We start from the raw sequence: 26,743 nt of genomic DNA on the forward strand, positions 1-26,743 counted from the left end.
GCTTTAACTTCTATCTCAGTCACTTTAGAATAGACTTTGAGACCTTCACAATCTTCATTCTGTCATCTCCATGCCTAACAGTGCTGTGCACACTGGTCACTTTGGATATCCTTGGTGACTAGTTTAATGGATAGCTAGCCCAGATGATAGAACTGATTGGTTTTTACTGAGTCTGTATGGTTCTTCCCTCCCCCCAACCCAAGTCTACAAGACACTCCCTGGTTTTTGTTTAGAACTCACTATAATTAGTGTAGAATTATGGAATATTAGAGCTAAAAGGAACTATATATTGTAAAACAGAGAATGATGTTACAGCTGAAACAGATTTCATAGAGATTGTCTATGAGAAAAACTCTTTTGAAAACTGAAGTCCCTAAATGAGAAAGGTCTTGCCCAAGGTCACATATATAAGAAAAGCAAAGAATTATGGAATTTGATCCCAAATTTCTTGGCTCTAAGTCTAATGATTTTTTCACTATGCCAAGAATTATCCACATTTCTCAGTTGATTTCTCATCACTTCCATGGAACAATGCTTGCTTACACTGGGATCTGACTGAGGGAAAAATTAGATAATTTTTTTACAAAATGGAAATTTATTTGATTTCTCTGAATGTTTGACCTGAACATTGAGGTGAAGTTAGGAAGAAAAAAAGTCTTATCCACCTGGAAATCTGAATTAGGCGTCTGGCAAACAAGCCTTTTCTCCCTGATGAGGTTCCTTGCAAATTGCGGCCATACATCTTCATAATATGTGGGGTGTCATTGGGAGTCTTTTAGTTCTCATTTGCCTGCTTTGATTAGGGAGAGAAAGTTATGATAGCAGGAGATATTATAGCCTCTGTTCATTATAATAAATACATAATAAAGATCAGCATGAATGCTTTAATATATTAGTGGCACAGTTTATTTCAGAGCAAGGAGAAAAGCTGATGAGAATACATTCTCTTTTCTTTGAATCATATCATTTCTGAGATGGACCACACGTTTTGGCAATGACTATGTGTGTCTATAAGTTACACTATTTTCTTCCCTGCTGTATATTTTAGAGTGGGGTGGGGAGTACTTATGAGCTTCTCTTTCAGATAAAAACTTATTGAGCCTAGTCTGGAGCAACTTCATATGAAGAGATATCTTTTCAACTGGTATTACCCTTTGTTATATAACTCAGGCCAGCTTTTTGATGCCCTTTTGTGGTATATAGATATACAGAGTAAATGTGCAGCAGTCCATGGTCTTGCAGGTTTGACTTCATAAAGTGAGACCCAAATGAGCAAGAAGCATCAGTTCATACAACCATATGATAAAAGAGTGAAATTTAAACACTTTTAGTGAGGAGGGAGCCCTCTCAAATTTTTATAAGCTTTATGCTTCTAGACACCCCCCCCTTATCCCAATGTTTCACTAAAAACAAACAAAAAAAAAAAACTGCCTCACTGAAGAAAATACAAGAGGCTCACCAGTGTCCATTGTGTGCCTTCCACAGATTCTTATATGTCTGTGGAGAGTAAAAAGGTGTCAGCTAATCAGAGCCTGGCTCAGCTATGTGACAACAATTACTTTTTTCTTTTCTCATTCTGCTTATTTGTATTTTTTTGGTCGGGTCATAGTTGGCATCTTCTAGGGGAGCAAGGTTCTTTTAGTATATAGGATTGTGGTTCCATTTGAATTTTAATTTTTGTTTAGACTTGTGATTTCATCAGTTCAGAGAAATTCCTTGTGAGGAAGTTTCCTCTTCAGTTTTCAACTGCAAATTTTCAACTGCTCTGCAAATTATAGTCTTAGAGAATTTTCTGAGACACAGAGAAATGAAGTGACTTTGCTTTTGTCATATAAATAGTATTCTGAAGTAGAATCTGACCCCATGTCATACTCTTTCCCCAGTTCTTCGTCCATTAGGCTGCATTGTCTTATATCATTACAATTTCTTAATTTGCCCACAACAAAAACATGTTAGGCAAACATTTCAAGTCTTACATCATTCTCTTATTGCTCCCTCTCTCTGTCCATCTTCTTTCCCAATAAGAATGGAAGCTCTATGAAAGTAGAGTATATTTTATTTTATGCTACATTTCCTACATCATCTGAGATATAAGATTAGACAGATGGCATGAATTCAACAAACATCTTTTGATTTGAATTGACTTTTGACATTAGTGGGGGAGATAATAACTAGTTAAGAGGGTGTGTGTATATATATATATATATAATATATATATATTCTTCTAGAACATAAGCATTTAGGAGTCAAGGAGAAGCATATTAGTTAATTGTTTTACTGGATGCTTAACATAAGGCTCAGATGGCTCATGGATGAGGATTTGGGGAAAATTTTCATAAATGGAGTGTTACCTCCTTACATAAAAGAATTATCTTTCGTCCTTTTCATTCCACCCCCTGTGCTTTGTATTTAATGAATTATGATTGAGTTTTCACTACTACTTAAAAATATTCAGTGGTTCCCCATTTTCTACTCAATAAAGTACATGCTCCTTAACCTAGTATTAGAATCTCAGAATCAGAAGCAACCTCAGAGGTCATTCAGTCAACCTAAGTACCTTCTAAATATACCTACCATACCACTCTTATTTCACTCTATCCCATTCTTCAAGAAAACAACTACTTGCCAACCTATCTAAAGCCCTATGCACTTCCACATTCATCCCCTGCACCTTGGATGTACTTTTCTCTGTTCTTTTATTTCCTTTGCATTCACAGGATCATTTTAGAGGTGAAAAGGACCTTAGAGGCCCTTAGGTTCAATTTCCTCATTTTAATGGTGAGGAAACTGAGGCACAGAGAACTTAAGTGACTTTCTCAGATTTAAATAACCAACTCACATAGCTAAGATATATCTGAGGTAGGATTTGAACCCATGTCTCTAAATCCTGGTTCAGCACTATAAATATTATTTTTGCATGGTCTTATTGATTCCTCAAAGTGAATAATCTTTTCTCATTTAATCCCACACTACTTTGTATTCCTGTTATTTGATTACCATAAATTATGTTTATATTCCATTTCTACTCAGTTATTGCCTGAGATGCGAGTCTACTAGGAGAATATGATAAACATAATACAAAATGATATATAATATATGTGATATCATATGATGATATATGACATAGATACTAAATGTATCACAGAAGTGTAAACAAAGTGTTCTATAAAGGCCAAGGGTTAAAAGGTCTTTGCTGAATGGAAGAATTAGGGAAGATTTCCTTGAAGAGATAGCATTAAATTGGACTTTGCAACAAATAAAAATTCAACAGATGAAAGGTGGCAGATGGAAGCAAAGCATTGGAGATGGGAAATAATGTTGTATAGTTGGAGACCAAGGAGGTAGTCCAATTCAGATGAGAGTTTATAGATCATAAAATGAAATATGGGATGAAAACACCAAAATGGAGGATAGTACCAAAATGAAGTGGTCTTGCATGCTAGGTGAGTATATTCAAACTTTACCCAGTAAGGAGTAAGGAGTTATTGCAGAATTTTGAACCTTAAAGTAACTTGACCTGTAAAAGAAAAAGATTATTATGGTGGTATCATGAAAGATGAATTGAAGGAATTAGAAAATGGAGACAAGAAGTACAATTAGGATGGTAATCATACTGCTCTGTGTGACCATTGTAAGTGCCTCATTACCACCATAGGCCACCTTTGTAAGTGTCTCATTATCAGAGTCTTATTACTAGACAATTACAATAGTGACAGTGAAATAGAGAACAGGAGATAAATGGGAGAGATGTCAGCAGAATTGCCAGGACCTTACCTCTTACTTCTAAACAGCTACGGTTCTTATAGTAGACTTACTATCTTTTCTGAGGTTCTAGTTGTTCATTCAGCCTTGTTCTTTTCTTTTGAGAATCCACATCTATTCCTTTTATCCCAAACTAATTGCTCATGGTCTAGGATTTCTTTTTTGATTATCTATTTTTATTTCTTTTAATTTTTTATTATAGGGTTTTCCCTATTTCTGCCCTACCCCTGCCTTAGCTTTTTTCCCCCCTTGACTTTCTTTGGCACATTTGTTGCTGTTTTGATAACATAAAACTGATCTTAATGAAAACAATACACTCAGCTTTATTGCCAGAAGTAAGTTATGAAAGAGGAAAAGCATAGGAATGAGTTACTGCGAGATTATAACCTCAAGGTTATAACAAGTGAGTTTGTAAATGATAGCACCACAGATAGAAATAATGAAATTCAGAAGTAGGAATAGTCTTAGAGAAAGATAAAAAGCTTTATTTTAGACAATAATGAGGTGTTGATGAGGCATCCAGGAAGAGATACCCCATAGGCAGTTGGAGATGTAAGTTTATAGCCAAGAATGGGTATTTCTTTTTGATTCAGTCATTTCATTTGTATTTCACTCTTTATGACCCCATTTGTTTATTTTTTTCTTGTCAAGTATACTGGAGTGTTTTGCCATTTCCTTTTCCAACTCATTTTACAGATGAGGAAACTGAGGCAAACAATATTAAATTATTTGTTCACAGTGCTAATAAGTATCTAAGACTGGATTTGAACTCAGGAAAGATGATTCTTCCTGACTTCAGGCCTGGAACTAAACTCTACACCACTTAGATGCTCCAAAGATTAGGTAAGGAAAAAATCATTTTCACAGAAATTAGAGACATGTGAATAACTGAGGTGACAAAAGGAGAATGAGAACAGGAACTTGAAGCATAACTGTTTTACAGGGTTGGAAAGTAGATGAGGAGCCAGCAAGGGAAACCAAGAAATATTAGTCATAGGAATAGAAGGAGAATCAGGAGTCTGTAATATTTTTGAAACTTAAAAGGGGAGAATATTTAGGAGTAGGGGATATTCAGCTATTTCAAAAAATATTTCAGGAAAAATAAAAACTTTTTGTGGTAAGGAGAACCTTGGTGTCCACAATGGGGCGGGGGGGGTGGGAGACTATGCTACAAACTCTGGCACTGAAAGATCAGTAAGTGACAGCATTCTTATGTTTGTCTTCTAAATTGCAGACTTGAAATATCAACTGCCTCTTGATGCTCTAATGGCATTTCAAACTCCACATATCTAAAACAGAACTAATTATCTTGGATAGATCAAACTTGATGTTCTATAGACATCTCAAACTCCACGTATCCAAAGCAGAACTAATTATCTTTCTTCCCAAGTTTTTCCCCTTTCCCAAAATTTCCTCTTACTGTTAAATGTACTCTTATGTTTCTAGTTACCTAGCTCTGTAACTTCATTGTCACCCTTAGCTCATTCTTAACTTAGCCAACATATAAATTTAGTTACCAGATCTTGCCATTACCTTTTCCTCATGCCTTGTTTAATTATACACCTTTCTCTTCAATTACTTAAACATTTGCCTTAAACAAACACCACTATGATGACTGTACCATCAGTTTTCACTTTTTGACTTGGATTGTTGCAGTGGAATTCTAATTGTTCTCCTAATTTCAAATTTGTACCTATTTTGGTATATCCCTACACAGCTGCCAAAATGATTTTTCTAAAGTACAGGTCTAATCATCTCATCTTCCTTAAACTTCAATGGTTTCCCATTACCTCTATGATAATATGTATATTTAAAGCTTATCAAAACCAGACTTCTCTTTCTTCCTTTCTTCTTTCCTCCTTGCTTCCTTTCTTTTCTTCTTCTTTCCTTTCTTTTTTTCCCTGTCCCTCCTTTCTTTCTTTTCTTTTACTGTTCTTTCCTTCCTCTCTTTTTTCCTTCCTTCTTCTATCCTCCGTCCTTCCTTTGTTCTTATCTTCTTTCCTTTCTTCCTTCCTTTGTTATCTCCTTCCTTCCTTCCTTCCCTCCTCCCTTCCTCCCTTCCTTCCTTTCTTGATGTAAGGGCAGAAGTTTACTTATCTATTAGCTTAGGGAACCAATTAAGAGAGACCTTTGCTATTCTCTTGCTACTGTAGAAACTAGGAAAGGGTGTAAACATAAATGTGTGAGTAAAGGGAAGTATAGATAGATATTACTTCTATGGAATTGGTTCATTTGTAGTTGAAGTCACTTATACTATGAGAGAAGATATACAGGACTCCCTCTCTTTTTGTCTTCTTACGATTAAATACTTTATCCATGATTATACAACTTGTAAATACCATAGACAGGATCTGAATGTAATTTTTCTGTCTCTTAGGTTGATCCTCTATCTACTCTAATCATTGCCACTCCTGTATGTAGCACATAAAAGTAATGTAATAAATTTTCGCTGAATATTGGGTGACTCATAGCTCCAAAGTATCCTAATTGTCACTGTCTCTTCTTTGTAGGTCATGCTTTCAGAAAGAAAAGGCACCGATGAACTCTATGCTGTGAAGATACTGAAGAAAGATGTCGTGATCCAGGATGATGATGTGGAATGTACAATGGTGGAGAAGAGGGTGCTTGCTCTAGCAGGGAAGCCTCCATTCCTGACCCAGCTACATTCCTGTTTCCAGACAATGGTAACACTTATGCCAATTGTCATTCTATTCTAGGTGTAATAATAATGCTTCATACTTCTCTCAAACAAAAAGCCACTGGCTTGTAGAAAAATGTATGAATTTGGAGTCATTGGAACTTTTATCTATATCCTGGCTTTCCTTGCTTATTAGCTGATGAACTTTGAAATTCTCTTCTGAAGTCCTCACTTTTATCAGTTTAAATAATTATCCCTGTGCAGATGATTATCCCAAAGTGTATATATCCAGCCCTAATCACTCTCCTGAATCCCAGTACTACATCACTACTATCTCTATATGTATACCCACCATGGTCTTAAATTAAATTCATCCAAAATGTAACTCATTATTTGTTTACCCTACTTATTCCCTTATCCAAACTTCTCTATTTACATTGATGGTACCACTATTATTTTCATTACCCAATTCATAATATTCTCCCTATCCCCTTCCCCATTATGTTTATTCTGTTTCCAAGACTTTTGGATGCTAATGCCACAACACTGCTCACATCTATCCCCATTTTCCTCCTTACACCATCACTGCCTGGTTCAGACCCTCATTCCCTCTCACTTGGACTGTTATAATAGTTGTTTAATTCATCTCCCTGCTAGTCCTCCACATTCTGTCTTCCATCTACACACTTTCTGTTCTATTAAAATTTGTTCATTTTTTCCAATATGCCATCTATTATCTTTATGTTTCTGGTTTAGACTTTCATTCAAGTATGAATTGTATTCTTGCCTCACCTCCACCTTTTAGAATACATGGCTTCCTTCAAGGTTCAGCTCAGCTGCTGCTTTCTCCATGAAACCTTTCCTGATCTATCCAGTCTTTAGTACATTTTAAAAAATTTATCTGCATCCCTGTTGGGTCATCCTAGGAGACTGGAAGCTTCTTAAAGAAAGAGACTATTTCATTTATACCTTTCAAATCCTTAAAAGCTTAAAAATTCCTTTTAGCATTTAGTCCTTGTTAGTTACTTAAATGCCCAGAGATCATTTGACCAATCCTCCTTGTAATACTGATTATCTCATACAAGAAAGATTGACTTAATGATCTCTCAGGTTTCTGTCTACCTCAAGATTTTATGGACCCTTTGAAGCAGGTTGTACTCTCCAGTTTTGAGATTAAAAATAACAACGTAGACTCAGATTTTACAACTTGTGTGTAGTTACATAGCTAGAGATGATTGGGCCAGGCCATGAACCCAGATCCTCTTATATTAAAATTCATGCCCAAACAAAGGACTGAAAAAATTCACTCCTTCTCCCCTATACTTCAATATTAACAACTTGGGATTTGAAAGAGGTTGATTATTGCTACTAATTAGAATCTGGAGCTATTATATTAGGCATATTCTAGGCACATAAAACATTTGAACTCAAGAAACTTTTTGTTTGATGACAATAATTGTTCATATTTCTGCACTGGCAAAGATATACCACCATTTTGTGAGTTAAAAAGGACAGGCATTATTATGCTCATTCATTTGATGAATCGGAAACTGAAACATAGAGAAATGAAATGATTTGCCTTGGGTCACATAGCTAGTGAGAAGCATTTTAACGAAAGTGATTGGCTTCAAATCCATTGCTTGCTCTGTATGCCACACTGTCTTTCCTGATGCTTACATAGATTGTCCTGCCAATAAAAACTTTCATAAGATCAAGGTGAAAAATATCTTTCAAACAACTGAGAAATGTCTCCCTATGTCAGCAAAATATTTGTTGCAGACCAGATTTATCTTTGATTGAGCCATTAATCAAAGGTCAAGAATATCCCCAGATTTCTTTTGTTTCCTAGGCAGTCACAAATTTATCCCAATATTTCTTGAGTCAGTTTTGTTTGACTTTTATCGCCTCCTGAGGTAGAGCTTTCAGTAGGTTTACCACCTGCTAGAGGAAAAAGTTTTTCTTTGTCCATTAAAACGACCACTTTCAGGGTCATTCTAGCATTCAGAAATTTGATGAACAGGTCCAAATTAACCCTATATTCATGCCTCTCAAGATTTTATAAACATTGTTTAACATCTAGAGAAGCAGTAAGAAGTCAAGTGAGATAGTTTTATTTTCTGGATTAATACATATTAGGCATATACCCTTGAGCAAAGCTGCTTCAGTTCTATCACCTTCTTTTCTTCAACTCTAATATGGAGATAATAATTGCTTGCCTGCTATTTCAGAGGGTGTTAGTGAAGGAAAAGATATAAAGATGTGAGATATACATGCAAATAGACATGTTCACATATATTTATATACACATATATACATACACTTAGGTATTTATGTATATGAAATTGTGAATCTTTCTCAGTTTTAAAGTCATCAAATCCTAGTTCCAGCCGTCCAACTTCTTCAGGGTTTCTTAGACAATTTCAGTAGAGCTTGAGAAATTTGATGATTGACAAAGACTCATAATTAATAATTGCTTTGACAATCTCAAAGTATTTTACATAATTGTGTCATTTGAGCCCCACCAAACTTTGGTAGGTAAGTACTCATATTATTCCCATTTTATAGTTGAGGAACCTGAGAATCAGGAAGATTGAATGATTTCCTGAGAGTCATGTGGTTGGTTGCTTGTCCTTTATTCTCAGGAAGGACCAACATGATATCACTACATTAGAGTTAAGTTGCATTATCTCCAACTATGGCTGATCAGACCAGTATGAGCTTGAAATGCTCTATAACAAATTGAGCACAAATGATACATGTGCACATCTGGAGTTGGTTCTCTAAATTTGCACATCTCATGTTTCTTTTGCTCTACTTCAATTCTCCTTTGCTTATAGAGCATAGTGCCTTCAATCATTAATGTCCATATTCTTATCTTGTATTTTCCTTGAGAAAACTAAGTGGAAATTTGTTTTGGCATGACCAAAATGCTCAAATAAGTATTGTAGCTATTCTGGATTTAGGATATACATCTTTTTCCTCAAAGGATTGCATAGTAAATCAAATCACATTCAATTGTTACTACTTGTCTCACTATTGCATGGGTTTGAGTATAGCACAGATCAAGGGATGTCCTTTGAAACATAAATCCCTGTGGACAAAGGGGAGGAAGTAACAGGGTTAAACCTAACTCAGGGATATTAATTCCCATCCTATGATCCCATGATAAAAAGGTTCTGCTGCCTTTGCCAGCATTATCCATGTTATTCAATCATTCCAAAATTCTTCAAGTATTTGAGGTGTTCTATGAATCCAGATAGATCCTCCTTAATCCATGCCCAATATTCTATCATTACCCCACACTGCCTCATAGAGGGAACACACAAGAATCATATGACTGATTCTTGTTGTGGTCATGTAGACTTATGAATTTTAGAACAGGAAGTTGCCTTTAAACAATAGATCACCTTCTGTCAGAGCTGGAAGGACAGTTAGACCATAGAACATCCCCAAGCTAGAAGGGACCTTAGAGATATGCACTAATATACTTATTAAGGGGTTGAGGACATTGAGACCCAGATAGGGGTCAGTGTGTGTGACTTATTTATTACTATGTCCATACCACTTAGCACCAGGACTTACACATAGATAATAAAGGTGTGTTGAATTGAATTGAATTTGTTGAATTGAACTGCCCAAGATGAGAGTTACACTTGGAAAATTTCATTGCTACCAGTAAGCAATATTTAATTCCTGTTCTTACAGAGTAGGCTTATGGTTCCCCTAAAGCAAACCTTTCTCATAGGTGATAAAAGAGTTTAGGGTAATCTGTTTGTGTCTTAAATATGAAAAAATACACAAAACCTCCCTCTGAAAGAGGAAACAATTTTGGTGACTCTGGATTGTCCATAATATCATTTCTGTTTCACAGAGTGAAATTTAAAAATGGCTATCACAAGTGTTCATACCCATTAGAAAAGAAATAATCATGTTTTAAGAACAAAAACAAATCTGTCCTTAGGTGCTATGCACTGGGGCCCCTTCAGAAATGATAGTGCCTGGTAATGATTTTCTATATTTAAGTATGGGCTTTCACGTTGAACTCAGTCCTGCTATAGAACAAGGAATTGTATGACATGATAATGATAAGAGCACTGGACTACCAGACAGGAAATGAAGGTTCAAGTGCAGGCTCTGTGATTCATGTGCTAAATAACCTTGAACAAATTTCTTCCCCATCTGTGTGTTCTCATCTTTAAAGTGAGAGAGTTGAACCAAATCATCCTTAATATTCAATAACATTCAATATTTTGTATTTCAGCTCTGATCCTCTATGTTCCAAGGGCTCTTCCTTCTGTAGACCATTTATTTGCTCTATCCTTTAAAGACCCTTCTACCACATGTTTTATTCTTTAGGTTTTGTATCCACAGTGCCTAACATGTGCCTGGAATGTAAGCTATGTTTAATAAATGCTTGTTGCTAGTTTTATTGCCATTTTACATTCTATGATTTTAGTTGCAAATTAAACTCAAAGTTGTTGATTCAGAAATAGATAGGTACCATTTATATAGATTTTACATATGTGGAGTCATATTCATCTGATGGTAAAATACTAAAATTTTCCTCTAACTATGACTCCTGTGCTCCCTAGTATACTTGAATTCCACCCCCCCATCCCTTTTTTTTTTTGGCTTCTTCTAAATCACATTGATTTCACATGAATCCACCCAACTCAGATACTATTCATTCTTTCATTCATTCATTAATTTACTATACAGCATCTATTGAGTAAATGTGAGAAGTTCTATGCTGGGTGCTAAAAAAGTAGCAAAATATGAACTATGTGGACCTTCTTTTTGTGAAACTTACAGTTTAGAAAAGGAAATAAAATTCATGTAGAAATATAATGCAAAGTAAAATGTGATGAGCATATAATAGGCACACAAAATAATTATGGTAGTTTAAAAGAATAAAAAAACCCTTTTTATAAAGAAGATTATGGAAGACTTCATGGAGGAGGCAATATTGGAACATCCTTAGAGGATGAGTATGATGTCAACAATTTGTGATTAGTTCAGTAGAGGTAGCAAGAGTAATGGTAGAAAAGGATATTATTTAATATGTTTGGGAGATGCACAATAGCTCTGATAAGGGTTAGATTGTGAAAAGAGGAATTAAAAAATAAGACTGTAGTGTTGATTTGAGGTCAGGTTGTAAAAAAGGCTATAAATGCCAGGCTAAGGAGTTTGGGTTTTGTTCCACAGGAAATAGGAAGCCATTGAATACTTTTTAAGTAATCTTTATTGCATTTATATTGCACTCTTAAGTTTACAAAGAGTTAATATTCTCTCATTTTATCCTCACAACAACTCTGGCAGGTAAGTAATCCATTTTATAAGTGAGGAAGTGAGGCAGTGGTTAAATTGACTTATTTATGGTCAAACAGCTAATAAGTGTCTAATTGAACTAGAGATTATAGAGTCCAGACAACAGAAAGTGATCATTAAACTGATTTGAGAGAGTGGCATAGTGAATAAAGTACCTGGGTTCAGGAAGTCCTGAGTTCAAATCTAGCCTCAGATATTTATTATCTGTGTGACCCTGAGCAAGTAATTTAATCTTATTTGCCTCAACTGTAAAATGAGCTCAAGAAGGAAGTGGCAAGCCATTCCAGTGTTTTTGCCAAGGAAACACCAAATGGGATCATAAAGAGTCAGACCCAACAGAAATGACTCAACAACAATAACAATGCATATTTGATCAAGGGTGGAAGAAGTGAGAGAGGAGAGGAAGGGTCAGGTGTGAGAGACATAAAAATGAAAGAATTATTGGGATTTAAGTGATTGGTTAGAAGTGAAGGACAAGAGATTTGGGGAGTCATCAAAAAAGAGTTGCACCCCTAAGATATAGCACTTCCTACCTTTGATAGGGACTGAGACTGGCTTGTTTTATTTTCTGATTCTGAATTGCACACGTATCTTTTTGCCTTTTCAGCATATTGGCACCCAAAACTCTAGTCTTTGGGAAAGTATTACAGCAAGGTATTTTAAGAGTATTTTGCCTTCATTCATGAATTCAGATCACATTCAACACACACCCTGCCTTTTGCAAAAAGGATTTGGGACAAGCTACTTGACTGGTGCCTTCCAACCAGACTTCTGTCCTGTACCCTGACCTTAGGGTGGCCTGCCACCAGCCTCAGCTCTACCACACTGAATCTGGTTCAGTCTGGGTCTTAGGACTACACCTAGGGTTTGTGATATCTCCAGGCTGACAAACCATCAGCTGAGCAGAGGCTCTGGAGAGCCAAGCAGCTCGGGATGCAAATGGCTTTTAGCTCTAAGTAAACAGCATCATCAATTTCTGCAGATCAGAAAGGGAAAAAAAAGCCTTTGGGAGAACAGGATCCAGCTGAACAGGATTTTACATGCAGACTTCAAAATTGCCTAGTATTCTGTTGGCACGTGCACAGGGGAGAATGGCTTTCCTGAAGGTGACACTGTCCATATTCCAGCAGCTTGATTCTCAGTCACAATGACTGAATTTAAGTGTCTGGAGGAGAATGTGACCAGATTATAGCACTGTAATCAAACTGTGGCATGGGAAATTATTTTTCAAGCCATTTTTTCCTGCCATCTGAAGGGAGGCTGAACAAAATTATTCCTTAGAGACCTGCAGTAGCTTCTCGGTAATCAGGCTTGTAATGTAATCAAAATGTTTAGTAAGGCAGAGAGTATTCTCCCGTGCAAGTCCAAAGGATTGTGATTTATGTAGCACTGTCCAGGCTTCAATTCCCATTAAAGACTTTAATTTACCAATAACAGACATGGACTGAGGTTTCTCTTCATAAAATTATATAATGGAAACAGTTCCTCTCCTTTCCTTTCCTGTCCTGTCTTCTCCTCTCTTGTCTTGTCCTGTCCTGTCCTCTCCTCTTTCCCCCTCTCCCCTCTCTTCTCATAAATTTAATAGAAGCAGCTATTCTCTGCCATGCGTGTGTATGTATACCATCTACATCTAAAGAAACAGCTTTCCTCTCACTCTCAGATGGATGTAGTCAAGCCATGTACCTCCAACAGAAATGGAGTTTCTCATTTTTGACATATTTTTCTTGTACAGCCATTATAAACAGCAATTCTCTTTTTACACACACACACACACATACATACATACATGCATGCATGCCCTGTGTACCTCTAACAAAAGTAAATTCTCTATGTTCATCTGAGGGTATGCATACAGTTTATTACTCTTAATTTAATCCATGAGCATTTATTGTGTTAACTATCTGCAGTCCTAGACCAGACTTCAGGAATACTATGACAAAAATGAAGTAGTCCTTGCTTTTACAGAGCTGAACTTCTAAAGCAATAAAACAGAATGGGGTAATGAACATTGGTTCTGAAATCAAATGAATCTCTCCCTGCCTCAGTTTCTTGTCTTTAAATGAGATGGACTGGATGACCTCCAAGGTCCTTTTCAACTCTAGAGCTCTGATTCTTGGGTAGTATATATTCAGGTAAATAAATGAACAATAATTGTGGCAGGATTGGAATAGGGAGCACTTTAACAACTGAGGATATCAGTAGAAGACATGTATAGAGAATAGAGTTGAAACTTTTAAGAGGCAGAGGTGAGAAAGAAAGAACATTCCAGATATGGGTAAAGGTGGGACTTGGAATTTGTGTAGAGAGGATTGTTGTGAAAGAACAGTGATTGTAGAGTTAGAATTCTGTATTTGTCACTTATTTTCTGCATGACCTTATACAAGTCACTGAACTTTTCTAGGCCTCAGTTTTTCCATTTGTACAATAAGAGGGTTTTGCTAGCTTACTTCTAAGGTCCTTCCTGGCTCTATACATATTATCCTAAGTTTCTAAAGGAGAATGTATGGATACAAATAGTTTGAAATTTCTAGAAAGGTAGCTTGGATTCACAATTTGAAAATGGAAATGAAAAATGTATATTATTCTAGAATTTTCTTGAGCAGGGGAGTGATATGGTCAGTTCTATGCTGACAGATATGTGGAGAGTTGTGTGTGGTTTAGGAGAGGAAACTAAAAGCCTGGAGACCAATTAAAAAACTATTATAATATTCCAGGTGAGAGGTGATGAGCACATGAACCACAGTTGTGTTAGAAAGTTTCCAGGGCATCTAGGTGGTGCAGTGGATAGAGCACCGGCCCTGGAGTCAGGAGTACCTGAGTTCAAATCCAGCCTCAGACACTTAATAATTACCTAGCTGTGTGGCCTTGGGCAAACTACTTAACCCCATTTGCCTTGCAAAGAAAACCTAAAAAAAAAAAAAGAAGTTTCCAGCATGTCCACATTTTTATAGAACTTTATCTTTTTTTCTTTTCTTATCTTGTCTTGTCTTGCCTTTTTTTTTTTTTTTTTTTTTTTTTTTTTTTTTTTTGCCGATTTCAACCCATTCCAAGTTAGAGGTGGTTAATGACTTGGGTTCAGGGATAGCTCAGGATATGAAGATTGGGGGAGATAGAGGAGTTTAGATACCCCTACAAGGAGATGAAGCCACCTGCTCTTTTTTTTAAAGCAGCTGTCAGAAAGATTTTGACATGTCAGAAAGATTCCATCTCATGTTTACAAAGCTTAACCAGATAGGAACTCAATAAATAACCAATGAAAAATGGGGCTGGATCTGCATTGTAAAGGGATGTGGATACCAAAATAGAGGAGTTTCTGCATGATCTTGTAGGTAGTACAGAGTTGCTGAAGCCTCCTATGGAGCAGACTAATGATTCTTACTGAAATCTAGGGCTACAGCTTGTCCTGGACCATAAGAAAACCCAGTGACCTTGAGAAAAAGCAAATGCCAGCCAGCCTGCCTCCTCACATACAAAATCCTCTCCCTCACAACCTGCAACCTTATTTATTTAACTGTTCCCTTAGTTTCCTCATTAGTAAAACAAAGAGAATAATAGCAATTCTGCCTCCCCACCTTAGGGTTTAGATGGGAAAAGTATGTGAAGGTGCTTTGAAAGTCATAAAGCATTAAATATAAGAAATTATTATTATTACTGCTATTTGCAGAAGCTGGGGAGAGGCAATGCCTTTTTAGACAGGCAACATGAGTCTGTTTTTTTTTTCCTGTGGGTTGCTTACCTAATTCATTCTTGGGCTATTAATGTGGGAAATAAGATTCTAGAGATGATTACAGGACTGTTGTCAGTGTGTCACATGCTTCTCCCCTCCCACTAGGAGCTCTTCTAATCTGCTCTCTAGAATCTGCTAGTAGCTAGAATGGACCTTAGCAACCATTGAATCCAAACCCCTAATTGTTTTTGCCAGTGAAAAAAACATATCTAAAGAGTTGAAGTGACTTGTACAGGGTCACACAGTAAGTGGCAGAATCTGAACATTATCTGCTTAATGCACCTTTCTTTATACTGCATTGTATCACTTTAATATAAGAGGACAAATTTATTTCTTAATATAATAATAGAATTTGTGACCTTGGTTACTAGGTTTCTTGTTAACCTAGTCTTACTGTAGGGAAAATAAAAAAGGTTTTACTGAATCACTTCTAAGAGATGAAGTCAAGCTCTGGGGCACAGTGAAACAACAATTCACCAAATAGACCACACATGGACATACTTTTCCTCAGTGTTCCGTTTATTCAGTATAGTCCACATACTTTCCCTTCCCTTTCTACTTCTTCCCCTAATAGCCTACCTCAGTATTTCCAGTATAGCTTTTGTGTGAACTTTGTTCTAGATGAATTATTGTCCATTCTTCTCACTCTGGGAATTGATTTCTTAACACATGGAATCAACCCGTGCTCACTCTACCAGCTCCTCCCTAGGGACAGAAATGCATGACAGCCAAAGGAGAACATGTCATTTTAGGTTAAGATATGTTGACCCTTTAAGACCTTTTCCCTATGCAATTTTAAAAGGGTAATGAAAGCACAGTATCCACTATGAAAAGAGGTGCTATTGTTGCTGTCCAGGGTGCTAGTCAGTACATATCAGGGATATTGTTGCAAATTCTGAGTACCACATATTAAGAGGAACATCAGTAAGTTGAAACATTTCCAGATGAGGGCAACTAGAAAGGAGAGAAGATACAGAACTATGTCAAGCAAGCATTGACTTATCAAACAAAGATACACTTAGGTTGGGTAAAAAAAGACTTGGGAATGGGGAGGGTTCATGGAGTGACAATATAAAGTAACTCTATCCAAATATTTTAAGAGCTGTGATTTGGAAGAGGGAGTAGACTTCTGCTTGGATTCATATGAAACCAATGAGGGAAAGTTAAAGGAAACAGAATTCAACCTGATATATGGAAAGCTCTCTAATGATAAGGAATATACCATACTAGAATGAATTGTCAAGGCAGGTAGTGAGCTCCTCATTACCAGGAGCCCTCAAATGAGGCTAGATAATCAGTTACCAAGGTTGATATAGATAAGATAGATTTGACTAAATAACCTTTTAGATCCTTTCCAATTATGAGGCTATGAAAAAAATTTAATAACAGCTATACTTATATTTCCTTTTTTATTGATATTTTATTTTTCCAAATACATATTATGGAAGTTTTTCAATATTCATCCATATGCATGTGTGTGTGTGTGTGTGTGTGTAGTTTTTGCAAGGCAATGGTGTTAAGTGACTTGCCCAAGGTCACACAGCTAGATAATTATTAAGTGTCTGAGGCCATATTTGAACTCAGATACTCCTGACTCCTGGGCCGGTGCTTTATCCTCTGCGCCACCTAGCCACCCCCATATGTATATTTTTAAGTTACAATAATTCCTTCCATCTTCCCTTCCTCCCCTCAGTAGTGAACAGTCAGTTTAATATTGTACATATACATTTGTGTTAATCATGTTTACAGATTAGTCATTTTCAGTATGAGGAATTAAGATTAAAGTAAAGAAATACATGAGACATTTTTTAAAAAGTGAATGTAGTATTCATCAGATTCTGAAGGGTTTTGTTGTGTTTTGATTCTCTTCCTCTAGATGGGGATAGCATTGTACATAGCCTATCTATTAGGGTTTTCCTAGCTCTCTGAACTGATGAGAGGAGCTGTATCCATCAAGGTTGATCATCTCACAATGTTGTTAATGTGTAGTATTTTTCTCTTGGTTCTGTTCCCTTCACTCAGCATCATATCCTGTAATTCATTCTATGCTTCTCTAGAATCCAACCATTTATGGTTTTTATAGAACAATAGTATTCCATAATATTCATATATCATAACTTGTTCAACCATTCCCCAATTGATGGGCATCCCCTCAATTTCCAATTCTTTGTCACTACAGAAAGAACTGCTATGAATGTTTTGGAGCATGTGGGACTTTTCCCATTTTTATGTGATTTCTTCTGGATATAGACTTAGAATTGGAATTTCTGCATCAAAGGGTATGAACAGTTTTATCGCTCTTTGGGCATTGTTCCATATTGCTCTCCAGAATGGTTGCATCAGTTCACAACTCCCCCAGCAATGTATTAATGTCCCAATCCTCCCACAACCTCTCCAACATTGATCATTTTCCCTGTTTGTCATCTTAGCCAGTCTGATAGGTGAGAAGTGATACCACAGAGTTGTTTTAATTTTCATTTCTCTAATTCAATAATGATTTGGAACATTTTTTCATATGATTTGAAAACTGTCTATTCATATCCTTAGACCATTTATCAATTGGGCAATGACTTTTAACCTTATAAATTTCATGCAATTCTCTATTTATTTTAGAAATGAGACCTTTATTAGAACTCCTAATTGTGAAGATTGTTTCCCAAGCTTTCTACTTTTCTAATAATTTTGGCAGCATTGCTTTTTTTTTAAGGTTTTTTTTTTTTTTTTGCAAGGCAAATGGGGTTAAGTGGCTTGCCCAAGGCCACACAGCTAGGTAATTATTAAGTGTTTGAGACCGGATTTGAACCCAGGTACTCCTGACTCCAGGACCCGTGCTTTATCCACTGCGCCACCTAGCCGCCCCTGGCAACATTGCTTTTATTAGTGCAAAACCTTTTTAATTTAATATAGGCAAAATAATTCATTTTGTAGTTTATATATGTATTCTATTTCTTGTTTGGTCATAAATTTGTCCCCTTTCCATTGATTTGGAGTCTATTAATTTATCTTTTTTCTAAATCTTGTACTTTATTTGTACTAAATCTTTGACTTTATTTTGGTATAGGATATGAGATGTGGGTCTATGCCTAGTTTTTGCCATACTAATTTTCAAATTTTGCAACAATTTTTGTCAAATAGTGAATTTTTATCCCAGAAGCTAATGTCTTTGGGTTTGTCAAACTGTAGATTACTGTAGTCATTTATTGTTTTTTTTAACTTATCCTAGTCCATTGATCCATTACTCTATTTTTTTATTTTTATTTTTATTTAGGTTTTTGCAAGGCAAATGGGGTTAAGTGGCTTGCCCAAGGCCACACACAGCTAGGCAATTATTAAGTGTCTGAGACCAGATTTGAACCCAGGTATTCCTGACTCCAGGGCCGGTGCTTTATTTACTGTGCCACCTAGCTGCCCCCCCCCCCCATTACTCTATTTCTTAACCAGTACCAGGCAGGTTGTGATGACTGCCATTTTATTATACTCATATTTCCTCACTGTAGTAGTCTCCCCAATTTTTTTATTAGTCTACAAAAGTAGATAATAAATAACAATACATAGAATTATGGAAAGGATCTTAGAAATCACTTAGACCAACCCTTTCATTGTACAGATAAGAAAACTGAGGATCAGAAAGTTTTCCTGATTGTAGAGCAAATGATCATGGCCTTTGCTTTAAGGTTGACTTTTGTAGTGAGACTTAGAGATCGTTTGATGCAAGATATCCAATTCAATCTATAATGAGTGTCATGACATAAGAAAATCAGTTTACATTACTCATTTTGTATATGTAGCACTCTACCACTTCCAAAGCACTTTCCCTTCCAATAGCCCTGTGCTAAAGGGAAATTACAACTATTCTCTCTCTCTCTCTCTCTCTCTCTCTCTCTCTCTCTCTCTCTCTCACACACACACACACACACACACACACACACACACACACACAGAGTACTATGCAAATGAATGGAAGAGAAGGGGACAAGCATTTATGAAGCAACTACTATTTGATGACATTGTACTGAGTACTTTAAAATATTATATTAGCTGATCTTCACAGCAATCCTATGAAATAGGTGCTATTAAGATTACCATTTTACAGTTGAGAAAATTGAGGCAAAAAGAGATTAAGTGACATGCCCAGTGACACACAGCCACTAAGAACCTGAAGTCATATTTGAACTCAAATCTCCCAGACTTCCATACCCTTACTCCATTCTCTATCCAAAGGACCATGTAACTATACTTAGGTAGTTTGATTGAGATTCAAATATGCCAGAAACAGTTTAATTTCATTTATCATATTTCTGAGACCTAAGCTCTAGTTTAGAAAAAGATGTCTACACTAGCATGATCCCATGTCCTTCAGTGGGGGTCTGCAACAAGAAGATTTCAGGTAACCCTTTTTAAGGCATCTCAAACATGGAAAAGAATCTTAAAATAAATTCTTAAGTAACATCCCAAAATTGAGCACCTAAGTAATTATCTTCCTCCTTCACACTACTCCCCTCATGCCAGGAGTTAAATAAAGGATTCTCCCCTTACAGTAGATATCTTAATCTTTTCTCAATGGATAATGGTGCCAATCTCTTTTAATGGATGGGGGAGAACTATGATGAGACATAGGGAAGAGATACTATGTCCAAATGCTCCACTTTTAATCCATTCATCCAGTGAAAGGAAATTTTTGCCTTTTGTCCTGACCTATCAGCTACCTTTCTAAATAATCTGGAAAGGGCTTTGGAGGAAAAAAAAATTCTTTAATTTTTTTATTTAACTAAATTTGAAGTTTTTAAATATGCTTTCACACAGTATAGTACTGAAAATGTTATTGCCCCAAGTTTACACATTTGGGGCTCAGAGCAATAAAAGGGTTTCAGCAGCTAGGTTGCTAAATAGAAAGAATATTTTATACTGGACAACATGGGTTCAAGAAGACCTCAGACAGCTAATAAATGGATGACCATGAAGAATCACTTGGACTCTCCCTGCTTCAGTTTCTATATTTATAAAATAGCATTTGGATATTGCCTGTTTCCCAGGGTTGTTGTGAGGATAGTAGGATAAAGTTTGCAAAGTGTTTTGCAAAACTTTATAACTATATAAATGCTGGATTATTATTATAATTGTTATTATTAGTAGTATCATCCAAGGTCCCAAAATGAGGCAGAGCTAGCCCCCCCACTCCCCAATATATATATATATATACATATATATATATATATACATATATATATATATATATGTATATATATATATATATATGTATATATATATATATATATATATATCTTCTGTTTCCCAGTCCTGTCTTCTTTTCATTATAACATCGTGTTTCTCTCTGTATTTTAATGAACTTTTTAATCAAGCATAAGTGAACAGGGCTTTTTTTCCCTCCCTGAAATTAGATTTTTTTTTTGTTGTTCCTGAATCACTGAGAAATATTACTTCCTTCCCTAATTGTTCTGATCCACTCTCATGTTAAGGGCTGCTTTCTCTCTCATTCCTGCCTGGCTGAGAAAGACAACAGATTGTAGTATGTGGACTCTGGATTTCAGATCAGAAAGCTTGGATTCTAGTTTACCTCTTTAAGTACTTCATTGGGTGACCTTCAGCAAATCAAAGAGAATAGTTATGTGAGAGTAAAAATGATCTTTCCAGGGCAGCTAGGTGGCACAGTGGATAGAGCACTGGCCCTCGAGTCAGGAGGACCTGAGTTCAAATCTGACCTCAGACACTTAATAATTCCCTAGCTGTGTGGCCTTGGGCAAGCCACTTAACCCCACTGCCTTGCAAAAACCTAAAAAATAAAAAATAAAAATCTTTCCAGCCTCAGAATTTCTTATAATATTTTCCCTGGATCACTGCTTTGTGCTTACATGTTATAGCCCATATCTTACTGATTTGTTTTTTTTCTGAATGTCCCGATTAGATTATAAGCTCCTTTAAGATAATAATAGTGATAAAACAATAATAATAGCAGCTAGCATTTATATGGTACCTTGAAGTTTGAAAAGCACTTTATACATATTATCTGGTTTCAAACTTATAACAACCCTTTGAAAAAGGTGCTCTTACAAATGAGGAAACAGAATGAGAGAGTAAATTGGCCAGAGTCACAACTCTATACTGAATCTTTGGATTTGAACTCAGATTTTCCTGTCTCCAAGTTATCATTCTAATATTTTGCCACTTTTTACATTATTATTATTATTATTATTATTTAGGTTTTTGTAAGGCAATGGGATTAAGTGGCTTGCCCAAGGCCACACAGCTAGGTAATTAAGTGTCTGAGGTCGGATTTGAACTCAGGTGCTCCTGACTCCAGGGCCAGTGCTTTATCCATTGCGCCACCTAGCTGCCCCTCTGTGTTATATATTTTTTGTCTGTCAGGCATTTTTCTGTAGCACAGAGTCTTGTTCATAGTTAATATTTGATAAATAATTGTTGGTGTTTTTAAAAAGCAAAGTACAAAAATGTCAGGGATTTTAGACATTATATAATCCAATAATCTCTGAGATTCAGAGTAGTTACTTGCCCAATGTTACTTAACATTTTGTAAGCAGAGCCAAGACTTGAACCCATATCATTTAATTAAATAATATATTTGTATGGTATTTTAACATTATCAAGAAACTTTATACATTATTTTTTTCAGTCCTCACAGTAACCCTATGAACAGAGAAGTGTGATAGAATGGTTATAATGTTGATCTTGGAGTCAGGAAGATTTGGGTTCAAATTCTAGATCATTCACTTAATACCTATATGACTTTGGGGAAGTCACCTAAATTCTCTTTTCCTCTATTTCCTCAAATGTAAAATGGAGAGGTTTTACTCAACTTCTAACATCTCTTCCAGTTCTAATTCTTAAATTTTAGGACAGATTGGCATGGAAAATATTTTTATCCCCATTTAAACCATGAGAAAAATGAAGTTCAGAAAGATTGACTATCCAGGGTCTCACAGCTTTTAAGTTATTAGGTAATCGAGCTTAGTTTAACTCCAAATCCAGTATTCTTTCCATTACATCATGTTGAGAATCAGGTGCTGTGCTCATGTGCTTGACATAGTCCAAAACAGAACAGAGATCAAAAAAAAAAAATCGAAGGATATGGAACTGTGGGGAGGTCTTAAACCTGCAAAATATGTATTCTATAACTGAAAAAAAAACCCTCTGACTTCTAGACCCCCCCCCCCCCAATTTGAAAGGTGACACAGGACTTTGGTTTGAACAGGATTCATCTATATAATGACTCCATTAAATAGCCCTCCAACATCCTCTTAAAGACTAGACCTCTCTTCATGTCAACCTTACTATCAAACCAAAATCTGCCATTAAGAAATTTTTACTTATTGTTCCCAATTTTTACTTCTTATCAGTTCTTCAAATGCTTGAACATAGCAGCCATGTTCCATCTAAGGGTCCTGATGTTGGGGTTGATTATTTTCTTCAGGTTAAACATTCTTATCTTTTTAAATGATCTTCATGTGGTATGGTCTTTTAAATTTTAAGGCTACCCTTCTTTGTGTGCACTCTAATTTGCCAATAACCTTATGAAAATACAGTACTGAGAATAATAGGTAAAAATTATATGATGCTTTAATATTTTCAAAACACTTCACAAATATTGTCTCTTTTTATCCTCCAAAGAGAGATATGCTTATGATATACTTTCTTTTTTAATTAATTGATTAATTAATTATTTTTATAGTATTACAATAATCTTATTGTGAGAGTAATCATAAAACCCCTCCACCCCCAAAAAAGGATGAGAAACCTCAAGAATGTTGAGAGAGCAAAAAAATGTGCTTCATTTTGTGTTCAGATTCCAACAGCTCTGTCTCTGGGATGAGTTGCCTTCTTTATTATAAATCCACCAAAGAAGTTGCTCCACCAAAGAAGTTGCTTCAGTATTTTTACCATAGTTGCTATTAGTAGCTGTATTTCCCTGCACTGTATTCCTCTCACTCTCATTTTTTTCTATTTCTCACTTCTATCACCTATTTCCCCCTTCCACCCCACCCCCACCCCCTATTCCCCCTTATCCCATCCCTTTCTTTGCCTTTTTCTCTAGGGTAAGATAGATTTCTATACCCTATTAAGTGTGCATGTTATTTCCTCTCCAAGGCATTTCTGATAAGAATGAAGGCTCATTCATTCCCCCTGGCCTTCCCCATCCCACTCCATTGTAAAAGCTTCCTTGACTTCTATGTGAAATATCCTAGCCCCTTCTTCCTCTCCTTTCCTTTCCTCTCAGTACTTTTCTTTATCACCCATTGACACCAACTTTTTACTATATTATACTATCATATTCAACTCCTTCCTGTGCCTTGTCTTTATGCTCCTTCTAACTGCTCTTATGAATGAGAAAGTTCCTATGAATTATCAGTATCTTCTTCCTATGCAGGAATACAAACATTTTCAACATCATTAAGTTTCTCATAGTTAGATCCTCTTGTCCGCCCCCATTATGGTTCACTTGAGTCCTGTACTTGGAGATCAAATTTTCTGCTTAGCTCTGGATGTTTCAATAGGAAAGTATGAAAGTCTTCTGTTTCATTGAAAGAAGATGTTCAGTTTTGCTGGGTAGTTGATTCTTGATTGTAAACCAAGATCTCTTTTGCCTTCTGGAATATCATATCACAAGCCCTCCGAGCCCTCAATGTAGATGCTGCCAGATCCTGTGTAATCCTGACTATAGAGTCATGGTAGTTGAATTGCTTGTAGCTTTTTGTATTTTCTCTTTGACTTGGGAGTTCTGGAGTTTGGCTATAATATTCCTGGATATTTCTATAATATTCTATAATAAATTCTATAATAAATATTCCTATAATATTTCTTTGGGGATCTCTTTCGGGAGGTGATCAGTGAATTCCCTGAATTTCTCTTTTGTTCCCTGCTTCTAGGATTGCAGGACAATTTTGGTGTATTATTTCTTTAAAAAAAATGAAGTCTGACTTTCAGTAGCCCTATAATTTTAAAATCATCTCTCCTGGATCTGTTTTCAAGGTCAGTTGTTTTTCCAGTGAGATATTTCACATTTTCTTCTAATTTTTGACTTTTTTTGAAGAGTTTTATCTCTTTCTGATTTCTTGCAAAGTCATCAGCTTCCTTTAGTTCCAGTCTACATTTGAAGGAGTTACCTTCTTCAGAGAACTTTTTTTATCTCCTTTTCCAGCTGGCCAGTTCTGCTTTTTAAAGCATTCTTCTCATTTGCCCTTTGTATTGCTTTTTCCATTTGACCTAAACTGGTTTTTAACATTTTATTTTCTTCAGTATTTTTTTGTATTTCTTTCACCAAGTTGCTGCTGACTTGGTTTTCATGATTCATCTGCAGTGCTCTTATTTTTCCTCCCAATTTTCCTCAACCTCCCTTAATTGCTTTTCAAAGTATTTTTTGAGCTCATCTATAGCCTTAGCCCATTTTCTCTTTCTTTTGGAGGTTCTGGATACAGAAGATTCGATTTTGTCATCATCTGAGTATTTATTGTGGTCCTTCATGGGAACAAAGTAATTTTCTATGTTCCAATTTTTCTTTTTCTGTTGTTTGCTCATTTCCTCAGCCTAAGACTGAGTTAACCATACTTCCAAACCTTTGGAGATTTGGTGGACAATACACAGGAATCTTAATTCCTCTAAGGTCTTATTAAAGGCTTGAGGCCCTCCCCTTTGCCCTGGAGCTGTGAGGATGGTCCCTGCTTGGCTATGGTAGAGTGGAAGCCCAAACTGCAATCTGGATCTGAGTGCGGGCAAACATCTGAGTCCTGCCCCAGGGAGATCAGAGAGATTTCTACAGTCTCCCCTGACCCCATTACCATCTATGGGCTGAGAGCTCTGGAGGTGCTTAGTGGCACTGCCGACTACTGCAGGTTCTCACCACACTCATTTTGAAGCGACAGAGTTCTCTTATCATCCCCTACCACTGTTCTTGATGATTAAACCACCCCCTCTGCCATGGATCCAGGCATCCAGCCAGGCTGTGCTACACTGGGGCTGTGGCTGTACTGTGCTGGGGCTTTGGCTATGGCTGTACTATGGATTTTTCCAACCCCTGGTCCCAGTGGAACAGACCTGTCCTGGTGATCTTTTAAGTTGTCTTGGACTGGGAAATTGTATCACTCAGTCTTTCTGTGGGTTCTGCCCCTCTAGATTTTGGTCAGAGGTATAATTTGATGGCTTTTGGAGTTTTTTGGGAAACAAGTTTCCAAGAATTCCTGCCTTTACCCTGCCATTTTTGCTCTGCCTCCTTATGATATACTTTAAATGAAAAAGTATTGTAAAACTCTTTCCTACTTGGTTCTGGATATTGCACATTTATTAATATATCTTTTACTATTTTATTGAAATTATGTTTGATATTTTTATTAGAATTTCATTCATAACAATCTCATCCATTTCCAATCTAATAATAGTGGTCAATATTCACATAATGTTTTAAGGTTTGCAAAATACTTTACAAATAACATTTCATTTTATCCTCACAGCAATTGTGTGAGCTCGATCATTTTAAAGTGGAGAGAATTGAAGCAAATGGAGGTTAAATAATTTGCCTAGAATTGTGCAACTAGTATACTGGAGGGGCCATTTGAATTCAGGTCCTCCTGACTCTAGATCATATCCCCTCTTTGCCGTAATACCTTGCAGCTTTGGGTCCTAAAATATTCCTCTTAAAAAGATCTGTGTACTCTTAGAAATCCACTTTTCCTAAATGAAATGACCTCTTTCCTTACTTTCCATCAATTCTGCTTCTATAGTCAGATTCACCTTGTAAGTCAGAACCAAATCTAGAATAAAAATTCTAATGAAAGATCTCTTGAACTGGACTATGCTAAGTTTCATCTTAACCCTTCTGTGACTAAGTTTCTTTATCTTAACAGTTAATCTATAAACTAGTGAGTCACTGATTTGTGAGGAGCAGAAAGCAAATTGTAATTATCATTACGTATATATGGTAAACTATTTTTACATTTGACAGTATTTATTAAATATCTACTGATCAACCTTTGTCTATTCTCAGTGCTGAAGGGACAAAAGGAGTTTTAAAAAATACCAAATTTGTCTCCAATAATCTTGAAAAGATATTATGTGATACTAATACTTTCATCAAAACAGAGCCTAGGATTTAAAGGCTAGACCTGGCATATTTGAGAGAGTCATATATATAAAAGAATAAATGATATGATGATTTTATACTCAATGAATTTAAATCATCTGAAGAAATGAAAAAAAATTCAAGTTAATTTTGGCTACTGAAGCTGATTACTAAGCAAATCTACATAGTTATATTGATATTC

The 26,743-nt window shown here is 36.1% G+C and overlaps 1 protein-coding gene across 2 annotated transcripts in view; it reads left to right on the top strand.

Annotated features, from left to right (window-relative positions):
- PRKCB (protein kinase C beta) overlaps positions 1-26,743 on the top strand; it is a 704,261-nt gene that overhangs the window by 495,474 nt on the left and 182,044 nt on the right. For both annotated transcript variants that reach the window (XM_074196811.1, XM_074196810.1), the window contains exon 10: positions 6,273-6,446. In XM_074196811.1, the coding sequence (XP_074052912.1) occupies positions 6,273-6,446 (174 nt within the window). The remainder of the gene's footprint in view (positions 1-6,272; positions 6,447-26,743) is intronic.

This window comes from Macrotis lagotis, chromosome 8 (assembly GCF_037893015.1).
Source record: "Macrotis lagotis isolate mMagLag1 chromosome 8, bilby.v1.9.chrom.fasta, whole genome shotgun sequence".
Lineage (NCBI taxonomy): Eukaryota > Metazoa > Chordata > Mammalia > Peramelemorphia > Peramelidae > Macrotis > Macrotis lagotis.